The sequence below is a fragment of the Indicator indicator genome, chromosome 10 (assembly GCF_027791375.1).
Source record: "Indicator indicator isolate 239-I01 chromosome 10, UM_Iind_1.1, whole genome shotgun sequence".
Classification (NCBI taxonomy): domain Eukaryota; kingdom Metazoa; phylum Chordata; class Aves; order Piciformes; family Indicatoridae; genus Indicator; species Indicator indicator.
Genome location: NC_072019.1, coordinates 10,531,701 through 10,554,445, shown reverse-complemented (window position 1 = coordinate 10,554,445; position 22,745 = coordinate 10,531,701). Strand labels below are relative to the sequence as shown.

The 22,745-nt window shown below is 36.5% G+C and overlaps 1 protein-coding gene and 1 non-coding gene across 2 annotated transcripts; both read left to right on the top strand.

Annotated features, from left to right (window-relative positions):
• The first annotated feature begins 2,734 nt into the window (after nt 1-2,734).
• ODF2L (outer dense fiber of sperm tails 2 like) lies at nt 2,735-19,173 on the top strand. The gene is made up of 14 exons (XM_054384245.1): nt 2,735-2,842; nt 4,317-4,379; nt 4,587-4,658; nt 6,399-6,515; nt 9,189-9,374; nt 10,603-10,712; nt 12,196-12,331; nt 12,900-13,010; nt 14,053-14,157; nt 15,241-15,405; nt 17,502-17,587; nt 17,674-17,836; nt 18,683-18,808; nt 19,045-19,173. The coding sequence occupies exons 1-14, from the start codon at nt 2,735-2,737 to the stop codon at nt 19,171-19,173; spliced, it is 1,677 nt and encodes a 558-aa protein (XP_054240220.1).
• Nucleotides 19,174-20,997: 1,824 nt separating this feature from the next.
• Nucleotides 20,998-21,069, top strand: TRNAG-UCC (transfer RNA glycine (anticodon UCC)). The gene has a single exon. It is a non-coding gene; the product is annotated as a tRNA-Gly (tRNA).
• Nucleotides 21,070-22,745: the final 1,676 nt, after the last annotated feature.

Sequence of the window (22,745 nt, the reverse complement as noted above, 5' to 3'; positions counted from 1 at the left end):
TCAGTCCTGGAACTAGATTTTCAAAACAGATGTGTCTGAAAATCTAAAGGTAAATTTGATTGAACATTTATTAACATAGTGAAAAACTTATAAAAGGAGCATAATGTGTCATTTAAAATAAACATTATTGTATTTTACATCTGTTTAATAGTCAAGCTTGTTTTACTAAAATAAGTAAGGGCATTTGTTTGTCTGTGAGTCTAAAGTTTCTGTGCCAACATTAACAACTGTGAACTTAGCTTGATAATAACTAGGCAAAGATTATAAAATCAGTAGTGTCAGCTGCCTGGCCTGTGTACAATCCAGCTTTCATGAAAAATCTGGGGACTGGATTTGTCAGAACCAGAAAGCAGCTGTTCTCAACAGCACACTTCCGCTCAGAAACTCCTGCTATCTGAGTGAGAATTAATGCTCCCTTCCACATTAGTGCATTCTTCCACTGATCCTTACAGCAGCTGCTGCTGTGCTTCCTCTAAACACTTAAACTGAAGTTTTACTAGGACTGTGTGGCAATTGGTGAAACACTCAGAAGGCAAAAGTCCTGAAATTTCAGGGAAGTGGAGTCAGTAAATCATGTGCTGGTTTTGTGATCTTTGTCCTTTCAGTATCATACTTCCTGGAGCCATAGTGGATTAGTCTAATACTCAGGCAGGATAATAATTCAGTCACACAGCCCAGATTTCTTTCTTAGAAGCTATCTGCTACTTGGAGGAAGATTGTATGGAAAATTCTAGAGGCCGTTAATTTGCCCCTAAGAAATAAAAATTAGTTTCCAGGGTTCTTCATCTTACTGTGATGTTTAGTGACTGGAGATGCATTTGCAGCTCTACCACTTCCCTGCTTGATGACTGTGATAAAGTCACTTTATAACATGGTAGTACAGTTTCTCCATATGTGGCAGAGGAATAATTGAACTTACTTTCTCTGTGGAACACCATGAGGGCTGTGTGGAAGCTGAAATTACTTTAAGAGTATTGGGAAGACCATACTGAGAAACGAAGCTTACATGATTTTGACTTCAGCTATTGCAGCTTTTCTGGCTAGTTGGAACTGGCATGTGACCAGTGTGTCAGCAACTTGGACACAAGCCCACATAGCTTTTGAGCATGCAGTACTATTAACATAAACAAAATCACTGAAATCAGTCTTACCCTGTCATCCTGCTTGTCAAGAAGCATGAGAGTGCAAATTCTGCCTGTCTCTTGCAGAGAATTTTGGGGAAGTGCTGAGTCAGCTCTTCAGAGCTTTTGCTACAGACAGAGCTCAGTTAACTGACGTTCGTAATTCAAATCTTCATGCTGCTCTAAGTAAGAGCAGTCTTGAGCACTAAATCCAGCTTTTGGCTGATCATATTTGATGTTACTTTTAAATATGCATTTACATTAATGTCAGAGGTTCCCCAAAGAGAGGTGCTTTGAAATAAACCGATTTTTGGGACGTTTGGAAAAGCTGGAAGTGTTGTTGGAGCCCAGTAGATGTCAGTGTCATCACACAGTACATTGCTGCAGGTCTGCTCGCTAGGCAGCTACGATTAGTGTCCAGAGTTGTCTTGAACCATTAAGGTCTGTCATGTTTTTACATAACTCTAGGAAATAGTTCCAGGAGCGCTGCTGCAACCCACTTACTCTGATTGTATGATGTAGTTCCTACCAAACAATTTGTATGCAGCAGAAATACTTTAGGGTATAATGCGGCACCTCAGAAGCAAACAAATGGAAACGTATCTGAATAAATGGATGGTCGGTGACACAAAATTATAGTATCTGGCTTGCCTTTTCCATTGTCAAAGTCACCTCCTGGTGCTGTCCAAGATAAGACTACTGTTTTGTTTTCTGTCTGAGCTTTACATACAGTCAGGTTACAGGAATATTAACGCAGAAAAAATACAGTCACGAAAGCACTCAGAAAGAAAATAAAAATCCGTGCTGACGGTTGCGGCCACTTCGGAGAAAGGGGACAATGCTGCTCTTCCAGGCCCGCGAAGGTCTGCAGAGGTCTCCGATGCCCCTGTCTCACCGGGCCTTTGCGAGCCACAGCGGTCCGCACCAGCGGGCGCTGGGGTCATCCCGGGGAGCGTCCGCACCCACCGTCACGAGCCCGGCCCCTGAGACAGGGCTGTCGGGAGGGCGCCACCGCTTGCCGCCCGCCACCGGAGGAGCTGGCCGCGGCAACGGCTGGTTGCTCCGGCAACGGTTCGCAGCCAGCAGCGGCGGCGGTGGTGGCGGTGAGGGAGCGGTGCACGCAGGCGGGGACATGGTGGTGGGGCGCTGCTCCACGGGAGCAGGGCAGTGCCTGAAGGGAGGCACTGACCCGGGGAGGGGGTGCTGAGCCCGCGGGACACCCCCAGGGCAGGAGCTGCAGGCAGCTGGGTGCAGGGGCGTTGGGCGAGTGCAGAGAGGGTCAGGGCCCAAGGCTCCTCGCCCTTTGTGCCGGGCAGAGCGGGAGTGGGAAATTGCAGCTGCGAGCTTCACTCCATCCCTCACGGGAATGAGGGATTTGATTTCTGTGCACCAAATAATGTGAACTGAGCACTACTTAAGCGGTTACAAGCGATGAATATGTATGCAAGATTTCGTTGCATTGGCTGCGTTAAATCTCCGATGACACTGGGGTTTACTTGGTCTGGTACAGTGTATTTAGTGGGAACAACCTGGGTTGTTGGCAGTATTTCAGTTACTGATTCACAAAACACCAGTATATATTAACGTGCACTGTCTTACAGCAGTAAAACAAAATGTCGTCATGGTCACAATCATCCTCGTCTTTATCTGTACATAACAGTACTGCTCCTTTATTGGACTTTGATCTTCAGGAAAAGATTCTTCTTCCTCATGCTACCGAGGCAAGTTCTTTCTGCTCATATTAAGGTTGATTTTTATTTCTATTTACTTTGTTAACAAGATTCAAACCATGTATCTCAAAACACACTTCCTAGCTACAGGTGGGAAGTAGGTGATATTTCAAAAAATGGGAGACTGCTGGACATAAAAACTGTGTACTGAAACTATGTGAACATTTTTTTTTTCTGCTTATTTAGGTGGGCTAGGATAAATTAAATATTATGTTTCATTTTCCAAGGTGCTGTTTTCACTGGAAGTAATTAAATTCAATAACTTTGTTTTGGTTATATAATCCCCCAAAATAGCTCTAGAGATTTGCATTGTGTTACACAAGTTATGTTGGTGCTATCCCTATGCTAGAGGGACAGAATGTTATCCAGAAGGACATGGACAAGTTGGAGAAGTGGGCCCTGGTGAACCTCATAGGTTCAATAAGACAAAGTGCAGAGTTCTGCACCTGGGCCAGAACAATCCTCATTATCAATACAGGCTGGGGGATGAGGTGATAGAAAGCAGTCCTGCATAAAAAGACTTGGGGGTGCTGGTGGATGAGAAGCTGGACATGAGCCAACAATGGACACTTGCAGACCAGAAGGTAAATTGCATCTTAGGTTGCATCAAAGGAAGTGTGACCAGCAGATCAAGAGAGATGATTCTGCTCCTCTACTCTGCTCTGGTGAGGACTCACCTGGAGTACTGTGTCCAGCTCTGGACCCCCAGCACAAGGCAAACATGGATCTGCTGGTCCAGAGCAAAGCCACAGAGATAGTCAGAGGGCTGGAGCACCTCATCTGTGAAGACAGACTGAAAGAATTTGGGCTGTTCAGCCTGGAGAAGAGAAGGCTCCAGGGAGACCTTAGGGCTACAGTTCAATATCTGAAAGGGAACCTACAGGAAGGCTGGGGAAGGACTGTTTAGAAGGGCTTGTAGAGATAGAATGAGGGGGCAATGGTTTTAAACTAGAGCAGGGTAGATTTATGCTAGACATAAGGAGAAAGTTCTTTACAGTGAGAGTGTTAAAATATTAAAACAGGTTGCCCAGGAATGTGTTTGAGGCCCTATTCCTGGAGACATTCAAGATCAGACTTGATGTGGCCCTGTGCAGCCTATTTAATTGGAGGTATACCTGCTCACTGCAGAGAGTTGGACAAGATGACCTTTGAAAGTCTTTCCAATCCAATGCAATCTGTGAATCTGTGGTACTTTGAGTCTTTTTAGCTAAAATAAAGAAATGGGTGTATGAAATGACCCTAGTTTGTTTTCGTCAACTACAAAATTCTGTGCACAAGAATTGAATCTGTAGGATTCAAGCCATGGACTCGAAGTAGCTCATGAGTATGTAAGCTTTTGTATTCATACGTACCAAACTTGAAATTGTAGCATGTTTTATGTACCAAATTCAAACCACTGAAAAAAAATGTTAAATCAGTTATAATCTGGAGAAATGTTTTAATGTTTCCTGCTTCTGTCTTGTAGTTAAACAATGAAAATGTTTACACTTTGATGCGGAAGTTAAGTGAAAATGAAACCCAAAATACTGTAAGTAAATTAACATTTCTGTCTCTTTTTATTCCGTGCTGTACATCTGAAAATTGCTATGTCATGAGATCATACAATTTCAAGTGGCAGTGGCAAAATGGGAGTATTTGTGGTTTATCATCACAAAATGCAATTTTAGTTTTACATCTGAAATGTTCATCTGTGCATTATTGTTGCATTGTGTACAGACTTTTTTTTTCTATTAAGAATCTCAGGAGAAAACTACTTGAAAGGGAGAACCACATTAAAGAACTTGCATCCAAGCTTCAGCTTGAAAAAGTGAGTGACCAGTTCTGTTGGAATGCATGTTTTGTCCCAATGCACTAGATTCTTATTTACAAATTTTAAGTGTTGAGAAAAACAATTATTTCAAAGGTCTGTGGAAAACAGGAAAATCCTGAAAGATACTTCTTACAGAAATACCTTAAAGCCATTAAGACTATATCCAAACCTATCAAGGATACAAGTTTCTCTTTAACACTAACATCCCATGGTTCAGGGAGGGGCATACATCTAGACAAGTGGCTTTTGGCTTTTCATTTACAGATTTTGCAATAGTTCTGGAAAAAAATACTTAGAATGAAGTAATACAGAGTAAACTAAACAGATACTATTCACAGTTAGTTTCCACGGCTCTCTTGAGTGCAAGGAATAGGTAAAGGTAGTACTGGCAGAGCAAATATCATCATTAATTCTCTGAACAAAAGGAAGGAGGTCAATGCAGAAACCAGCACAGGAAGAGGAAAAATATCTGTCCTGTGTAGAAGGTACTGTAGAAGTTTCAACATATTTTTACTGGTAGTTTATCAATCTGTGTTGTGGTATTTGTATACCTAAAGCACGCTTTACGTGCAGTGTAGTGTTGTTTGGTGTTAGTGAAGGGACAGAGTACACTCAGTCAAACCTTTAAAGGGACAATGGTGTACTTAGATTTTTGTAACTTCCTGGGGTATGTTGAGTGCTATGGTTCAGAATTCTTTTTTGTTTAACCAGGAGAACATATCATTTGGCTGCAGGATGAACATACCCAGTTAATTGTAATAGAGGAGCCTGTGGGGGTACCTTCTTTCACACCTGACAATTGGCATGTCCTTGTCTGTATCTTGAACTGAAGTAGCATGCCTTCATAGAAACATCCTTTTGCTTGAGAATAGAAATGCTGACCAGGAAAGCCTATAAAGATTCTGAAGACCACATTGCTAGCAAACCTCAGCATTCATGGATTCTTCACAGCATGTCATGCCCTGACTAGAGAGCTACCTAAAGCTAAGTAATTAGAGGTGCCCAGAATCTGAAAGGATAAGTGATTATCTATGTTATTCCCTTATTCCTTCTTATGTTATTGCCAATAAATAGCATTTTCATCAATATCTAACTGAATCTGAATCTGCCTTTCTTACTGGTATCTATAACAAACATTCTCACTGGTGCATTGCAATGGTCTTCTAATCTATATTGATGATATAACTTCTTTCTACCAATTTTCATTATTTATTATTTAGAATGAGCCAAAGGAATCAAGTTACAAGAAATTTCATAGAATCATCTGACCTCAGTTGTGGTCACCTAGATTGCATCTTCCTTATGTTTTATGTATCCCTCAATCCATAGTTTGAATTAAATGTATGAACACATCTAATAGCACATGATGGCATTTCATGAAGGTCAATTTGGGTCTAATTAGTCAGGACAGAGCTGATCAGTGCAGCTTGATTTTGATCAATCTGCTAGCTAGATGCTTTTTCTCAACCTGTATTTCTGAGTTTGTTTCCAGGTGTTATTCATACTACTTGGAGTCAGATTAAATATGTGGAATCAATTATGTATGCATTCTTTCAAGCTTGTAATTTCTGTTCAACAGTAATAATGTTAGTAACAAGTTACTGCATGTTTTAGCTTTTCCACCTTTTGAGGACATTCAAATGTCAATTAGAAACCACAGCAAAGTAGAAAATATAGGTAGCATCATACATCTTATCTCCATAGACCAATAGATTTGTGTTTAATTCTCTTTCTTAGGTCAATGTACAGAAAGAAGACCAGTTGTCAAGATCACTAAGGGCAATACAAGCACACCTGCAATCTCAGATTCAAAGAAAAGAAGTGGAAAATGATCGATTAAAAGCAAAAATACAGGTCAACATGTTTTTAATTGTGTTTCAGGGTTTGTTGTTTCTTTTTTTTTTTTTTAATTAGCAAAACCTTATTTGGGTCAGAGTTTAATGCAGATGTGAATGTTCAAATATCACTTGAAATCACATTCTTGGTAAAAGAAGATCTCAAACAGTAAAAATCATCAGCATTTACATTTTGCACAGTCTGCCTGACAACACTACCTTAATTGCAAGGTTCAATTTTTGTTCCTTTTCTCATCTTGTGCATAATATTCTGCTGAAGAGAAGTGAAGCACATATAGAAGCATTTGCACTCAACTGTGCTATCTAGAAGTTAGATATTGATCCTGAGGCTGTCTCCATATAGTCAATAGAGATAGGCAAGTCCACAAGATGTTTTAATTGTAACATAAGGATGATGAATCATCACCTATTTCTTTTTACTGACTCTAAAGTAATCAAATGACTGAAAGAGAAACACTTAACACTAATGCCTAATCTCCAAAAAGCAAGAGATAAATTTGAGCATTTGCATTAGTTATGGGCTTTAGGACAAGGCAAGGAAGAGGTTGTGTCAGAGGCTGGAGCTGTATTGTGGCCTCAGATTACAGTATTTAAAACTTGTCAAGAACATAGGCATGAACGAGAAAACGTTTTACTAGCGTGCATCCTCTATTGATTCTATTATTTGAAGTTTTTAAGGAGACTACAGCAACTCAGTTTCAAAAAAAGGTAGCATATCTAGAGCTGTATAGATACATGTTTTCTATCTAGTACAATTATGGAATTCCAACATTAGATAAAGTAACTTGATATTCTTTGATTAAATCTTTATTTAAAAGTTCTGTTTGTTTGCTCTTCAAAAAGTTCTGATATTAGTTGCTAGCTTAAGTCCTGCTGGTGGTTTTGTTCATAACTGGACAAAAGTTTATGAAAGCTTACTGTTGCCCTTATGGGATTAATTCTCAATTTAAATTTACCTCAGCCACTAATGGTCAAAAACACTTATTCATAGTGTGATTGTGACCTCCTGTGGTTACAAGAGGGGATAGCAGTTGCTGTCTTACACCAGCAGTTAAAGAGCTCGAGTTTTTTATTTGCTCTATTGACAGTATTCTTCTGTTGCCTTGCTCCTGTAAGTCACATCATTGTTTATTAAGTGCCCGGAAGTGTCTACATATGAAAATTACTTCCTGCATATTGGGAAGGTTATATAATTTTTTTATAGTACTTTTTCCTTTTTGGTGAGTCCCAGTAGCTGAGACCATCTTTTACTTGGAAAACCCTGTAAGTGCTATGAACGGAACTTGCACATCTTTATGACAGTAGTTATCTGTGGGTAGATTGATAAGCTGTAGCACCTTAAAAATGATGGTATCTGAGCTTCTTCTTCAAGCAGAGTCAGGTATGCCTTTTATTGTATGTCATCATGTAGTTGTTTCAAAGTCTGGTGTCTTTTCCCATTCATATTTAAGTGATATGTAGATGAAAAATACAAAAGTCATGAAGTTTAAAGGGGTCAGGTTCCTGGACTGGATGGGATCAGTAGACTCACTTCATCAGAGTGATGCAAAAAAATCTAACTAGACGGAAATATTAACAGCAATACAAAAGATAATATAATGACAGTTGTAGAACCCAGCTCTCACCTTGGTTGCATTGTACACATTTGATAATACAATTAAATGCATTGAAATATGTTTAATGGAAATGTATTTTTACATGTATTTAAATTTTTAAAAAAATCACATTTAATGTGAATGCATTCTACTTCCTGAGTGCTGCAAAGTCCAACAGCCAGGAAATTCTAAGTTCTCCTTACAATACGTGATTTACTGCTGTGGTTTAATCTTTACCATAGCCTGTTTTAATTATCTTTAAACAATTGTCCATTGCAGGCAGGGAAGCACTCAGTCTTTTCATTTTTCATTTTGTGCTTCACTGCCCATTGAACACAAAATGCACTTCCCTTAAAAAATTAGTTTCTTTACTAAATCATCCTGTTTCATTAATAAAGTGGGGCTGTTATATACATGGGAATAGGTCAGAGATCTTACAAGAAAATAGTTATCTAATTAGAGACTATATTGTAATACGTATATTCAAGAAAAGACCCTGGCCTTTCCTAGCTTCTTGACAACAAAAAAAATGAAACCCAAGAACTTAACTTTCATATTTAAATTTCATATTCAGTTATACTGATCTCCAGCCCTAGTTATGTGTATGCTCACTATAGATCCAGAGTACAAACTACTACATCAGTGAGTATCACTAGTAGCATCATTAAGGTGATATAGTTTACAGAAATCAGTCAGTAGGGATGATGAAATAACTTTTATTTTCCTCCTCATAAATGGTTTTAACATCCATGCCGTGCCTTATTCATTTAAATTCTGCATTTCTTTGCAAGAGCACACAGCAATCATTTGATTGCTGTCTTTCTCCCTACTCCTGCCTGCTTCTCACCTCCTCAACCTCTTCTCTTCATCATGTTTGTAACGAGTTTCCCAACATGTATTTTCTTTTGCCTGCTGTTGTATCTAACTCCTTGTATCAACCATAAAAGTTGGGTTACAAAGACATTATGGAAACAGTTTATAGATGTAATTTGTATTCCTGATTATGTCACAAAATTAACTGTAAGGTATAAAATATGAAAAGCATTAATATTTAATTGTGTTTAATTATGCTGCAGATTCTAGAAAAGAAAATAGCAGAGTGGAAACTTCAAGTTGCTGAATACAAACACCAGATTTTAGCCATAAGGGAAACAAGTGGGCAAAAAAAGAGTGTTCTGGAAAAAGTAATCAGATTCCAGAAACAAAGAGCTGAATACTTTGAAGCAACTGTGGAAAATTTAATCTCCGTCATAAAGGAACGTGTGAGTGACTACACTGTGGGGAATGTTGTGGGTGTTGTTTTAAATTGAACAACTGTGAGACTTTCATCTCTTTTTATTCTTTTCCTCCTTATTGAAGGAAAAGATTGCTGTAACTGACAAGCAAACTGTTACTACGTTCACTGCCTTTGTTTTGTTAAAATTAAGTGAATATCTTAAGCCATGAGGTTCTACATTTCATACAGTAGTAAAGAGCTTTCAGTTGCCCCTTTCCTGATCTTCCTGTTAGGCCTTTATGGATATACACTGACCAACAGCATACAAACGGAGAATCCATAGTTAAAGTCTTCATTTTCTTTATCAATGAATGATATCTCATGTGGATGCTTAGCTTTCAGCTTCTAAAATGCTTGCCCTGAACCCTTTCAAAACCCAAGCACAAAACTTCCTTAGTCCGTATTGTTCCGACTCTTGCTACAGTGTGTAATTGTCGAAAAAAGCTCGTTGGATCAGAACAGTGCTGAGATCTTTACTGCCTTATTTAGATTTCCTAAGAAGAGTGTGTTTTCATACTCCTAGATGTGTTGCCATCATTTTGGGTATGTCCGTATTATAGACATATTTTTCTAGTTCGTATACCAGGAGATGGTTAATAATATTTTTTTTCATCAATCATTGTGAGAAGACAATAGTGGACCTTTAAGTATACTGAGAAGTACGGAGGGATGCCAAATAACTCCTGAAGTTTTGATGCTTTGTAGTCACACTGTTGTTTTCTTTCCCCATTGAAGACCTGGTGTACTTTCAAGATACCATGTGTTGGTTAATTATCGATACTTCTTTGAGGGACTTAACTTTGCATTTCTTATTTAGCTATTAATTTTTATTCTTGAAATATTTTGGCAGAATTTTATTTTTGTACTAATTTAGGCAATTTATATGTAATAGAGAAGTATTGGAGACAAGTAATTTTGCTGTAAGATTTTAATCTAAAATTTTGAAATATTATTGTGTTCTATAGTTGATATGCAGTGCCAGTGTTTAACTGTGTCTCTGCCCTGAAAGTAAGTCTGTACTTAGACTTTAAATTTTTCTAAATGTGGCTAGTTTAGTTTATTTTCTTTTGAGACAACACAAAATTTACACTGTTTTGTATTAGGTACGTGCCATAAAGACATTTTGTCTTGAATAGCTCTTATGTTTAGGAAAAAAATTTACATCTATATGGTGCTTATTTTGTTACATAATTCATAATTCCTGTATCCTCCAGGAAATAAAGCTGTCTGACATACTGTCAGCTTCTGATGTCTGGAAAAAACAGCATAAAAGCATAGTTGAAGAAATTACAATGTTAAACATTCAAACAGAAGATCTTAAGAAGTAAGTTAAACTGTTGATCTGGGTTTTTTTGGTTGTTTCTGTAGTCACACAGTGTTTGTGCTTAATAGTGTAGTAGTCAGTGTTGTGAACAAGTTTATGTATTCATATGTTAAAATTCTGAGCAGAATTCAGAAGCTGGAAACTACAATGAATTTAAGATTTTTAGCCTGTTCTCTCCTGCATTTCACAACTTTTTCAGAAACTTTGTTCTTCCATACAAGTAAGGAACTATTCTTTCCCCTACATACTTCCGATTAGCCTGAACTTGTTGGTAGCTACTGTGCTGCTTCCTCAGAACTGCTTTATTTAGTAGCTGATTCAACAGCTTCAGTGTTAACCCTTGTGTGTACTGAACTATAGAAGGTTCCTAGGCTTATAGTTTCTGCTTCAAACTAATGATGTCTAAATTATTTCAGTTCCACTAACGTCTCACCCCACTAGAGGATAAAGGTGCATTCCTCTCAAGTGCATGTTTGAACACTTTACACTTGTGAGGAAAAGCAACATAAAATTGTCCAACCTTATTCAAACTATGCAGCCAAATCTTAATGTACATGAACGTTATGCTATTTTCTTTGGCAAATAGTGACAAATAGCTTTTTACCTGTCTGGACAATAATTTGAACAAGCAAAAGAAACTATTACGTGCCATTAAGTTAGGCAGAATGTTGGATTTTTAACAATTAACTTGAGTCATACTCAAATATATAACAGCTCAAATTAAACTGGCTTGACTCTTTTGTTCTTGTTTCAGAAAATCTCATAGTTCTGAAATTATTTTCAGCATATTTTAAAATTTAACAGGAGTGCAGGTACAAAACATTGGACAAGAAATCTGTCTAGCCCACTAGTGAATATGACGAGGAATCTAGGAAAGAATCTAGGAAAGAGGGAAACATCTATTATATTTCCCTCAAGTAGTCATTCTGCTTTAAGCTGTTTTTATTTTAGCTGAAAATAGAAGTGTTTGCTTGAAATGTACCATTCTAACAAGACTTGTTCTACAAGGCATTGTATGACTAAACAGCAAAACAAATTCAGTGTTTATCTTCATTAACATGAAAAGCAAATGGTGAGACATAGCCCAATTTGTAGCTTTTTAATAATGGAAAGTACCATTCTTAAAGTAGCTATGGAATGTTCTTCATAGGATATTATCTGACAGACTCTATAAATTCAACATCATTCCATTTTGTGCAGTATGTGTATGCATAATTTTCTTGGAAATATGATTGGGTGTTCTAGGTAATGAATGTACTTATAACTGAGCTAGGACGACTTCCTTGGTGGACCACTCTTTTGCATAGTTTTGTATTTCAGCACATACTGCTTTCTTGGGATGTTTAAATGTGTTTGTTATGTTTCATTTTAAATAAAATAATAAGAAGACATATCTGCTAAGGTAAAAGCTAAAATGTAATTTGCATAGTGAGAGTTTTGGAAGCATTGTATATTATATAGAAGTTCTTGCCTATCTAATAAGGCAGATCACAAGCCTTTTGGAAGACCTGAAAAGAGAGGAGGAATGGAAAAGAAAGTCAGATGAGGAAATTCTTGAAAAGCTAAATTCTATTAACTCTGAAAATGAAAGTATTTACCTTGAAAATGAAAAAATAAAGGTAAGATCATTATAAATCATTGTCGAATAGTTCTGCATCTGTGATACATTAATGAAGTAACCACATTCATTCCCTTTGGCCCTTTTGTCTAGAGGTCCAGAACATGTAAGATAAATTTTTCCATCCACTTTTTTACAGCAAGTGAAAATGAAATGTTACAAATTTATCAGTGGAACTCTATTGCAAAGCTAGGAACAAGGTTGTCCAATCATCTGTCTGCTTAAGCAGGATGCCGTTTGTTTTACTGTCAGTAGCTACAAAATTCCTTAACTGAAATTGTTCTTTTATGTTTGTAAAACATTCTTTGAAGTTAAAGAAGTGAGCTTAACTCAATGATTAATCTCAATTTTTAAAGATTTTATGGGTTTTGTATTTATTCTCCAAAGCAGATGTGCAGATGTTCTCATGAGCTGACAAATGAACAGTGAGCTGTAATATTTATTGGACAGGATAAATAATTGTGTCACTCTTTTTAATGCCTGCAGGCCACTTGCTAATAGCATCGTATGGTAGAATGTGTTGTTTTAATAACACTTACAATTTTGATATTCTCTGTGTTTTATTCAAGGCTTCCCTTGTTGCACTGGAAAGCAGTACTGCTTCTGCTGAAAAGGAGCTGCTGAATCTGCAAGAAAAGGCAATATGGCAGGAAAACCTTGTTCAACAGTACAAAAATCAGGTGACTAGCATAGCTAAAATGTTCAGGGATGGGTTTTTAATTTGTAAGGAATGTTGAGGAAATGATAAAGTATTTGTTTCTAATAAAACAGATTTGTTGTCATGTTGATTTTTAACATTGAAGATGATAGAGTGCCACTACAAACAACATCCAAGAATATCCTCCACACTATTACTAGTCCACATAATCCTTACTGAATTATGTGAAGCTCAGTTGAAGCTCATTGAAGCCAACAAAGCTAATTACATACTTGCTTAGAAAAGGTTTACTTCCTAAAAAGCAAGCTGGCTACCTGGTAAGCTATATTTAAAAAGTAACATTTGAGCCTGGTGTCTTTAGTTGACATATGCAATGATATTTTACCTCTCCTTGGTCAGATCTTTGTTTTTGCATTCCTAAGACCAGTAAACCAACACTCAGGTACAGTTGTAAGAATCTTCTTATTTGCTTGGGTAGCTCTGCATTGAAGAGACAGCAAAACATATAAATCATACTTTTTATCAATTCTTTTTTTTTTTTTTACATTTGCATTCACAGCCATAAATTTTAGAGCATTGATATAGTATGCTGTACTATAGACACCATTTCACTGACAATCTCAGCTTGCCTCTTTTTAAAATCGTGGAGAAGAGAAAGACCTGAGCAAGATCTAAGTACAGCTAGTGTGCCTTGTCTGTGGAATGCACCACCATAATTAATTTTTTTGCCCAATTCCAGGGAACAGGGATGAAATTCCCTAGCTCTTAGCTATGATGACTGTTGGTGATACATGTTATTTGGGAAGAGAAGGGTTAATCATGCTGGCTGCTTCTGTAGCTCAGCTATACAAAATAGCAATACCAGAGTGCTCTTTACCTGGTTATTCTTTTATATTTGCTGTGGTGAGTAGGATAATGAAAATAACTAACTTCATATAATGACAATATTGAGATTCTATTTAGAAATCAGAGGTTATGCTTCATAGTAATCATAGAATGATTCTATCTTTTTTATATTTAAAGAAACACCTTTCAAATATGTGCAAAAAATATGTTTGCCCTAGGTACAAAAATTACAGACAGCATTAGAAGAACTGAAATCTAGATATGAAACAGTCTTAAATGAAAACAAAAGAATAACAGCAAACAAATGCTTAGAAGTAAATAAGGTAAGTTTTGCAGTAATGAAGCATGCTTTCAAACAATTCTGTAGGACATGGATCTTTCCCTACATTTTTGTGATCCCCTTATTAGAAGTCCCAAGGTACTGGGTCTTTTTTATTTTTCTCTGTATAAAATTGTTTTTAAATTCACTGAATGTTTTACTAACTCTTACTTGTGAGCTCATGGGGTTTTTTTGGGTACCGCATAATGGCAAACAGGTGAGAAAAGGTTCCTAGAGTTAGAAGTTGGGCTGCCGTTTAAGAATTCTTTTGTTACTTTTAAAAGTGTGATTTTGTTATTGATGGTTTTAGAAATAGATCTCTCAACAGAACAGCTGTGAAAGCTGTATAAGGAAGCAAACCTACTTTAAGACTACTTTGCTTTAACCAGCAGTTAAAATAGAGAATCCTTATAGAAATGAGTTTTAAATTTTTCAGCAGATGGAGCGGAATACTGAACCACAGTTAGCACACTCTTAAGCATTAGAAAACAGTATAAAATTGCTAGGAAAATCACTTTTCAGTTCTACAACTCATCAAAATATATATATTCTCATAAGCCATAGATCTGAGGCAGGGACAAGTTTTGCATTGATTGCAATATTCTATTTTAGAGCATAGAATTAATCCTCACAGAAAAAGCATCTTAGATGTTAATTTTATTTTTCCATTATTGAGTTGTAGAATGGAGAAAAATGTTTTCTGATCCCATAAGTAATGTTTGCACAGCGCTGTATGTGGCCTCAGTTGACATTATGTGTTGCTCTCTTTTCAAATACTGCAATAGATCCATGTAAGCTGCTTGGTACACCTGTATGTCATCTCCCAAAATACATTGCAATAAAAATAAAATTAAAATCTGGGTATTGCATAATGAACTGCTAATATTTACATAATTTTGTAAAGGTTCATTCTGAGTGTTACCAAATCTTTCCTGAAATGTAACCATAGAAATTACCCCAACTTGTAAGTTTGTGTTTTATAAAATATGTGATATTATGCAACTGACGTGGACGTGAACAGCCACTAAATACCTATTAATTTATAGTTTTTACTATCACATTTTTCTTCTGTGATGTTACTATGCAGGTGAGGGTCAAAACAGAGGCTGAGTTAAAGGAGTTAGAACATGCTTGTGACTTGCTGAAAGCAGCTGAGGAAAAGCAGCAAGAATATCAGGAAAAGCTCACGTACTGGGAAAGGGAAAGGATCCGTGCACAAAAATGCAGATTCCTTAGGGAGCTGCGGGTTCAGGTGCTTAGAACATAATTATTTTTAAAAATGCATGAGAAAAATATGTGGAATGAAGTCTCTGGAACTTTTTTTTTTCTTCTTAGCATCCACTTGTATAATTTTTTTTTTTGCTTCATATATCAAAAGCTGCTTCTGTAGAAATAGCATAATGCAACTGTGTTTATTTAAATTAACTATGTGACAAGACTAGTTACTTTGAGATTCCGTAAGAGAGTATATTCTTGATCCTTTTGAATACTTATCTCCTGAGATGTGTTGCAGAATTCTTCCCTGGAAATAAATGTGAAAGTCTGCTTATTGTTTGTATCCCGTGAAATAATCTAATTCCTCACTAGCTTTGTTTTTAATGTCTGATTTATCAACCAAAAGATATTTTCTCATATAATCACAAATATTTGCTCATATCATCATATTGTGGATGATGTATAACTTTAACATTCAAATGCTTGCATTGGTTGATAAAATATGTTTTAAAATATGCTTTAATAGGATTGTTTCTATTTTTAGCAGTGTTTTAGCGCTACTGCTTGTATTTTCTCCTATGCTTGAGTATGAATATTCCTCAACCTTTTGTCTGTGATAACAATTTCTGTGCCAGGGCTATGTTTTAGGGGTTCATAGATTCATAGAATGGTTTAGGTTGGAAAGGACCTTTGAAATCATCTAGTTCCAACTTCCCTGCCATGGTCTAAGGCTGCATCCAGCCTGACCATGACCTCCAGGCATTCCACTTTCTCTCTGTTTTTTTTTTGTTTGTTTGTTTGTTTTGTTTTGTTTTTCTAATGTGCTTTTGAGTTAAGAGAATACTCTTCTTCCATGAATAACAAAGGCGTTTGAATCAGTAGCATGGGAAAGAGGCTTAATCTTCTTCCTCTGTCAGTGGGAAAGATTTAGCAGTTTTGTTTTGTTTGAGATTTCTTGTCCAAATGATCTCTATAACATCAAATGTTGTTCTTGTTTGTGTCATATTAAATACTCCCTCCAGGAATGCTTATAAGCTCATAAATCCATCTTTGTTTAGTGAAGTATGTAAGGAATGCATATATTAAATGGTATATGTAATTTTAATCTAACTATGTTTGTCTGAATAAATGCAAAAGCCCTTGTCTGGTAGAAAAACAATTAAGTTTCAGCATTAAATATTGGTGATATCTTTTCAAGATTCTTACTCTTGATTCTATGATCAGAATTTAGGAATATTTCTTTTGAATTAACTGGACCACATAAAGAAACCCTCTGCTGGGTGCAGCTGAACATCAGTTTACTAGCCCTCTGCTGGGGGTTTCGGCTGCTGCCCACTTCAGTCTGCCAGCTGAACAGCCTGTAACTCACATAAGCAAACCCAGACAGATCTGTTCAAGTACTGGATAGAACTGCTTAAGGTAGTTCAGTGAATGATGGAGGTTTCCCCTTAATGGTGCCAGCAGGCTGCTAATGTGGCTATTTATTCTTAATCTGATGTGGATGGATGGCAGCAAAAACAACCTTACCACTAGTGTTATGAGATTAAAAAAAAAAACCATGTAAAAGTTTGTCAGTCTGGATTCTGGGCAGGGCAAGACAGTTTGATTTCTCACTTTCTTCAGCTTCTGCTACCTTCAGCTTCAGCTTCTGCTACCTCTTTTTATGACTGTCTTTTTATGACTTTGACTGTCTTTTTTTTTTCCCCACTACTTTCTGAAATTCTTTGCCAGTGCTACACTGTTCTTTGATAACTGTATATATATGCAGTGTTACTTTTGTGCTTCCTGTGACTGTAGTATGAGCAAATTTATTTTTGCTGGAATCTGAGGCTTAAGAGTCAAAGTTCATAAGGAGATAGTCTCAGCCAATTCCTCATACACAAGGCTGTGTAAGCAGCATATGGGTTTTGTTAGGACTTCACTTTGTTACAGGACAGGTTTTCAGTCTTATTTTAGTCTGCTCCTTTGGCTGTATTTTATTTGTTTTAAATACAGGATAAAGTTTACTTGAAATTACATGCTGTTTACTTGAAATTAGAGTTAAATTGTTTGATTGGATTTTAACAGGCAAGCTTATTTTATTCTCTAATACCCTGTATATAGGTGTCTGCAACTAGAAAGAATTTGTCACAGGAGGAAGACAGTGTAACTTCTGTGGGCAGCCATTCCTTAGAGGAAGAAAACCATAGCATTCACAAGAAATGCGAAGATCTTAGAAGGTAACTTCTGAAAAATCTGATTGCAAGCAATTCCTACCCTTTTCTGCTATAGTGAATTACAATGAATTAATCTGTTTGTCATAAAGGCAATTAGAAAAGATGGAATTTCAAAATGAAGAACTTGCTTGTCAGCTCAAAAAAGAAGATGAGAGTCTTCAATGCAGTAAATTGCAGCTCGAAGAGAAAATTGCAGAATATAATGGATTAACCAGACAACTGCAATCTGCTTTGGAAGATGGGAGAAAAATGGTATTGATAATTTCATACATCTCTTAATCTTGTTTTCCATTTTCTATTTTAAAATAGCATTGAAATCATATGTGCTTGAGAAGAAAAGATGGGAGATTATTTTGCATGTAAGGAGCAATACTAAAAAGTTATCAGTAATTTCTGAATGTTTAAATACGGATTGCACAATTCAGCTTCTTTGCAGAATTTGGATTCTATTGTAATTAATGACAAAGTCCAGTCAACCAACATTTCATTATCTTTTCTTTTGATGACAAATCAGTTGATGTCACGTAGTATTAAATCCCACACATGTGGCAAAAAGTTTCTGAAAAAAAGCTTAATCTTGTCTCTTTCTTATTTTCTTTGGAAGTGGCTGCACACAAGAACATTGGTGTTGAAATTCTTCCCGTTTTAAAGACTTTGCACATTTTCAATATTAAGCAGAGATTTGTCATTTTATAGAAAAGATGCAAACAGTAAATCAAATGGAAGAGGAAGTTTAGGAGTTTAGATTGCAGTGAATGATATTAGTTCAGTCAGAAAATATATCTGAAGTTGTGATTTTTGTCTCAGATTAATCATATTGAAATAAACTACCTGAATTTTCTCAATACTGCCTGAGAATATTTATTTGGTTTGAAAAAAATAACATTTGTCTTAATTTACAAATGAGTTACAAAAGTGTCTCCCTTCCAGTAATATTACAGGGGTTTTTTTCAAATTGCAAATTCTTTCAAGTTTAGTCAGAATATTTCTGTGCATGAGAAATAAATAAAGTATTAGATGACAGAACGGGATAAGGTATTAGCAAATCATTTGGCTTGGTCTTTACGTGAAGGTAAATATACGTAATTTCTGTTCTAGGTAGCTGAAGAACTGGAAAAGATGTCACACAAAGAACAAGCCCTTCAGACAAAAATGCTAATTCTTGAAACTGAAGTGAGAAAGGGGCAAGAAGAGAAAAAAGAACTCCTCCGCATATTTCAACATGTAAGTAAATAATACTGCTTATGACCTAAATAATTACTTACCACATCACTATTTACAGTAAAAGTTCCTTTTACTGAAAAACACAATAATGATACAATTGATAAACGCTTTCAAGAGCGACAAGTTAACTGAACTCAGCAATATACTTCATATATGGATATTTCTAATAGTCTTAACAGATGCTTAATCTCATGAAATCACTGGTAAGTGTATTACATATCTTTTTTTTCTTTTAGAATGAAAAATGCCATGAAGTACATCTAAAAGAGCTGGAAAACAGCCTACAGAAGTCTGAGAACAAGAACCAGAGCATGCAGAATTATGTGAAGTTTTTGAAAGCTTCATATATAACAATGTTTGGCTGAACTATTTAATTTATTTAATCATAAAATATTTTTCAAGATTTGTCTCTTACTCGTATTTGCGGCAAGGATATTGAGGACTTAGAGTATCCTGCGGGCCTGAGTTCCATAGTGATAGTTCTTCCCCAGGAAAATTCCTGTTGTGGGCAGGGAGATGCAGGTCAATTATACTGTATATCCTAGTGGCTAGTCACATATGGACATTTTTCCTGGTATTACTGATATTAAGAATTGTATTATTCATGGAACAGAAGTTAAAAGGCAGACTGCATGACCACAGTGATAGGTATGTGTTGGGGGTATGCATACAAAGTTGTAAATTGGTCTGCGAATTTACTGTGTTAGGTCCTGTGCTATAAAATCTTACAAGCATCCCTTTAGTCCTTGGTAAATGCACATGATCACAGATTATCTTTCAGTTTGCCTGGGACAACATCCATGCACTTGTTGCATAGTAATTTGCATATTTTAATTATTAATAATTATATAATATTTATAATTTAATTTGTTACTACAAAAATCTAGAAATCTAACCCATTAAGACAGGAAAAAAAAATATAGGGAGCGTTAGGTTCCATTCCTTTATTTCCCCTCTAGCTTAGCAGCAATACAGCCCACACTGCTGCACTGCATGAAATAGTTACCACCACCAGGCTGTCCCATCCAGCCTTTTTTCCCTACATGCCACTATGATCTGCAGTATACTATAGTAATATTTTACAAATATAAGTAGGAAAGTATTTTAGATATAGATATGGTTTAAGATCTGAGTATGCTGACATACACTTTCATGGTGACATAGCTCCAGCAAGGTACTGAATTCTTTGCCTGAGTAACAGAGCTCCTGTTTACTGAGGTAAGACCAATTTATGCCTCAGGTTAAACAGATGTAAATATTCAGCTGATACAAGATTAACACAAAAATCAATTCTAACTGAGAAACTGTTTGCTTTTATAGATATATAGATGCTGTGATATGTTATATGAAAAGACATTCAGACAAGCATATGTAATTTAGAAAATTTATTTAAATAATATATTTTTTTTGACTGAAAACATAGCTTAGCTCATGCATGGACAGTATCTGCTTGTTAAACATAGTGTTTCATTGTTACTTATTTATGATGTGCTTGTCTTTTTTTTCCCTTTTCTTTTTTTTGTTAGCAAATGCTTATCCATCCTAACAAACACTGGTATGAGCTAACGACCTGCTTGTGTGTATTTTTAAAAAATAATATTATAATTTTATTATATAGAATATGCTGGTAGGAAATATTTCTGTTAAATTCAAGTTTCTATTCTATTAAATCAGACTTTCTTTCCTTTTCTTCATATTCAATCACTGGCATATACATCCATGATCTTTGAAGACTTAGAAACATGTTAAGAATGAACACAGCTTTTTCCAAATGATGGTGGTGTTTTTGTGACTCTCCATTACTGTGGGTTTTTTTTGGTTTGGGTTGGTTGGTTGGTTTTTTTTATGGTAGAAATTGGCTACTAGTCACTTATTTTTCCTCAGTTCATTTTTATATTGTTGTTAGCTTAATTTGTTATTCGCATTTTCTTTTTTTCTCGTTTAGAGACAGAAAGTTACTGTGTTTTTTTAAAAACAGAATGAAATTACTTTTCTAACTACCTAAGGATCTGGCATTTACCTTTAGATCACTGCTTGTATGTTAGGAAGTTCTCACCTTATTAATTTTACAACACAGAACGCTGTGTGCCACTCTGCAGAGTTCTTGGATACGGCTGTACTGAAGTGATGCAATTTTTGGATTCTGCTATTTTAGATCCGAATGTATATGTGTTATATTTTATATCATAGCGTTGGTGGTATAGTGGTGAGCATAGCTGCCTTCCAAGCAGCTGACCCGGGTTCGATTCCTGGCCAACGCAGTTTACCTTTTGGTGTCCCTCTGGGGTCCATACTGGGACCAGTGATGTTTATATCTTCATCAACGGCATAGACAAGGGGGATCAGGTGCACCTTTACCAAGTTTGCAGACAGCACCAAGATAGACCTTGGAGATAGGACCTGAACTCCCTGCGCCTGCAATTCCTAATCTGTGATAAAATGGACAGTAATACATCAGTGCCTTGTTTCTTGCTGCTTTTGAGAAGCTGCTTGGGGGGGGGGGGGTCCTTTCTCCTTTAATCCTGTTCGCCAATTACCTTACTATTTGTGGCTTAAGGTTGATTGAAGAGCTTTCTGTTTCCGATCTGTGGCACTACTATAAATCCTACTGTAAGATGGAGTCACTCCAGTCACAGCACAGAAACTCAGTAATTTCTCTCTGGGCACCTGCCTCCCTAAGGGATATCTTTATAGAAGACACATAGTGTTCGCTGAGCTCCATAGGGATGACTCCTCTGTTGTGTGATAGGTTACTAGCACAGCATTTCCTTTGACTAGTCCTTTTATCTGTTTAAGGGTGAATGAAATCAATATTTGGATTTTTGTTGCAAAATTTAAGGAGGGACCATTATTGTATAGCTCAAAATGTCTTCCGCTAGAATAGTGTCCAGTGTCCTGCCTTGGAAAAGGGCCAGATTAGACTTCTTGTGCCCAAATCACTTTGTTGGTGATCTTCCTACAGGAAAAGTGACTTAGCTTACTCCACTGACAAGCTCTTTAGCAGCCTAACATCTGTGTACAGTCCTTAGTGCACTGGGAGGCCTAAAGCTGGCCAGCACAAACTGAGATCAAAGGTGGACCAAACAGGAAAGTGTTGTGCAGAGTGTGAAGTAGACACAATGGTTTCCTCAGATTTCTTTTTGCTTTTTCAGTGAAAGATTCCTGCTGATGTTTGAAGGCTGACATAGCTCAAGCATGTTCTGTATGGCCACTGCTGGGGAGCTGAAGCAGTCAAAAACATGAGTTTATTGCAGTCACACAGGTCACCATTTAATGCATTTTATTCTGGGATATTTTCTTGTGTACTTATGGCTGAACAGTAATCATATAGCAGCTGTTACTCAGTAGGAAATCTTTCAAAATTTGAAGGTGGAGTGTGTGTAATATTGCCATCTACTTCTATCTGCACCTTTCACTCAGGATTCTTGATGTAATGCTTGTTGTCTGGAAATCTTTGGATAAGGCTTTTACAGGTATTAACAGTCCAAAGGAATATCATCCTAGTGATAAATCATTCCCACTCAGAGAAATGCTGATTTTCTTGAGAACAATAATATTATTTCCAGGAAGCAACTGGCTTATAAACAAGCCTTTTTTTTTTTTTGTTTGGCAGACCTGATCAAATACTTAGCATATTGTAGTGCTTTTATGGCAGATTAATCTGCTCCATTCAAAAGTGATAGGGAAAAGGATGTTTTTATGTGTAGAGACTCTGCTGTTATCTTGCCTCCCTCTTGGGGGTGAATAATCATAATATTTTGTTGTCTGTAAAATTGTACCTTCCGATTTATCAACAAAGTAAGTATTTCATATGCCAATCTTTTGGTGGTATTACTACAAATTGAAGCCAGGTCTTACTGGTTAAGCCTTGCATGCTTTTCATCCAGTTCAGTCTTTCAAAAAAATCTTTGATAACATCTAATTTCTAGAGCAGCTG

Bases quoted from the DNA above. Each gene is read 5' to 3' on its own strand.
- ODF2L (XM_054384245.1), top strand. From the start codon at position 2,735: ATGTCGTCATGGTCACAATCATCCTCGTCTTTATCTGTACATAACAGT. The intron at 6,516-9,188 runs GTCAACATGTTT...ATTATGCTGCAG, and splicing joins GATTAAAAGCAAAAATACAG to ATTCTAGAAAAGAAAATAGC. The intron at 9,375-10,602 runs GTGAGTGACTAC...TGTATCCTCCAG, and splicing joins TCTCCGTCATAAAGGAACGT to GAAATAAAGCTGTCTGACAT.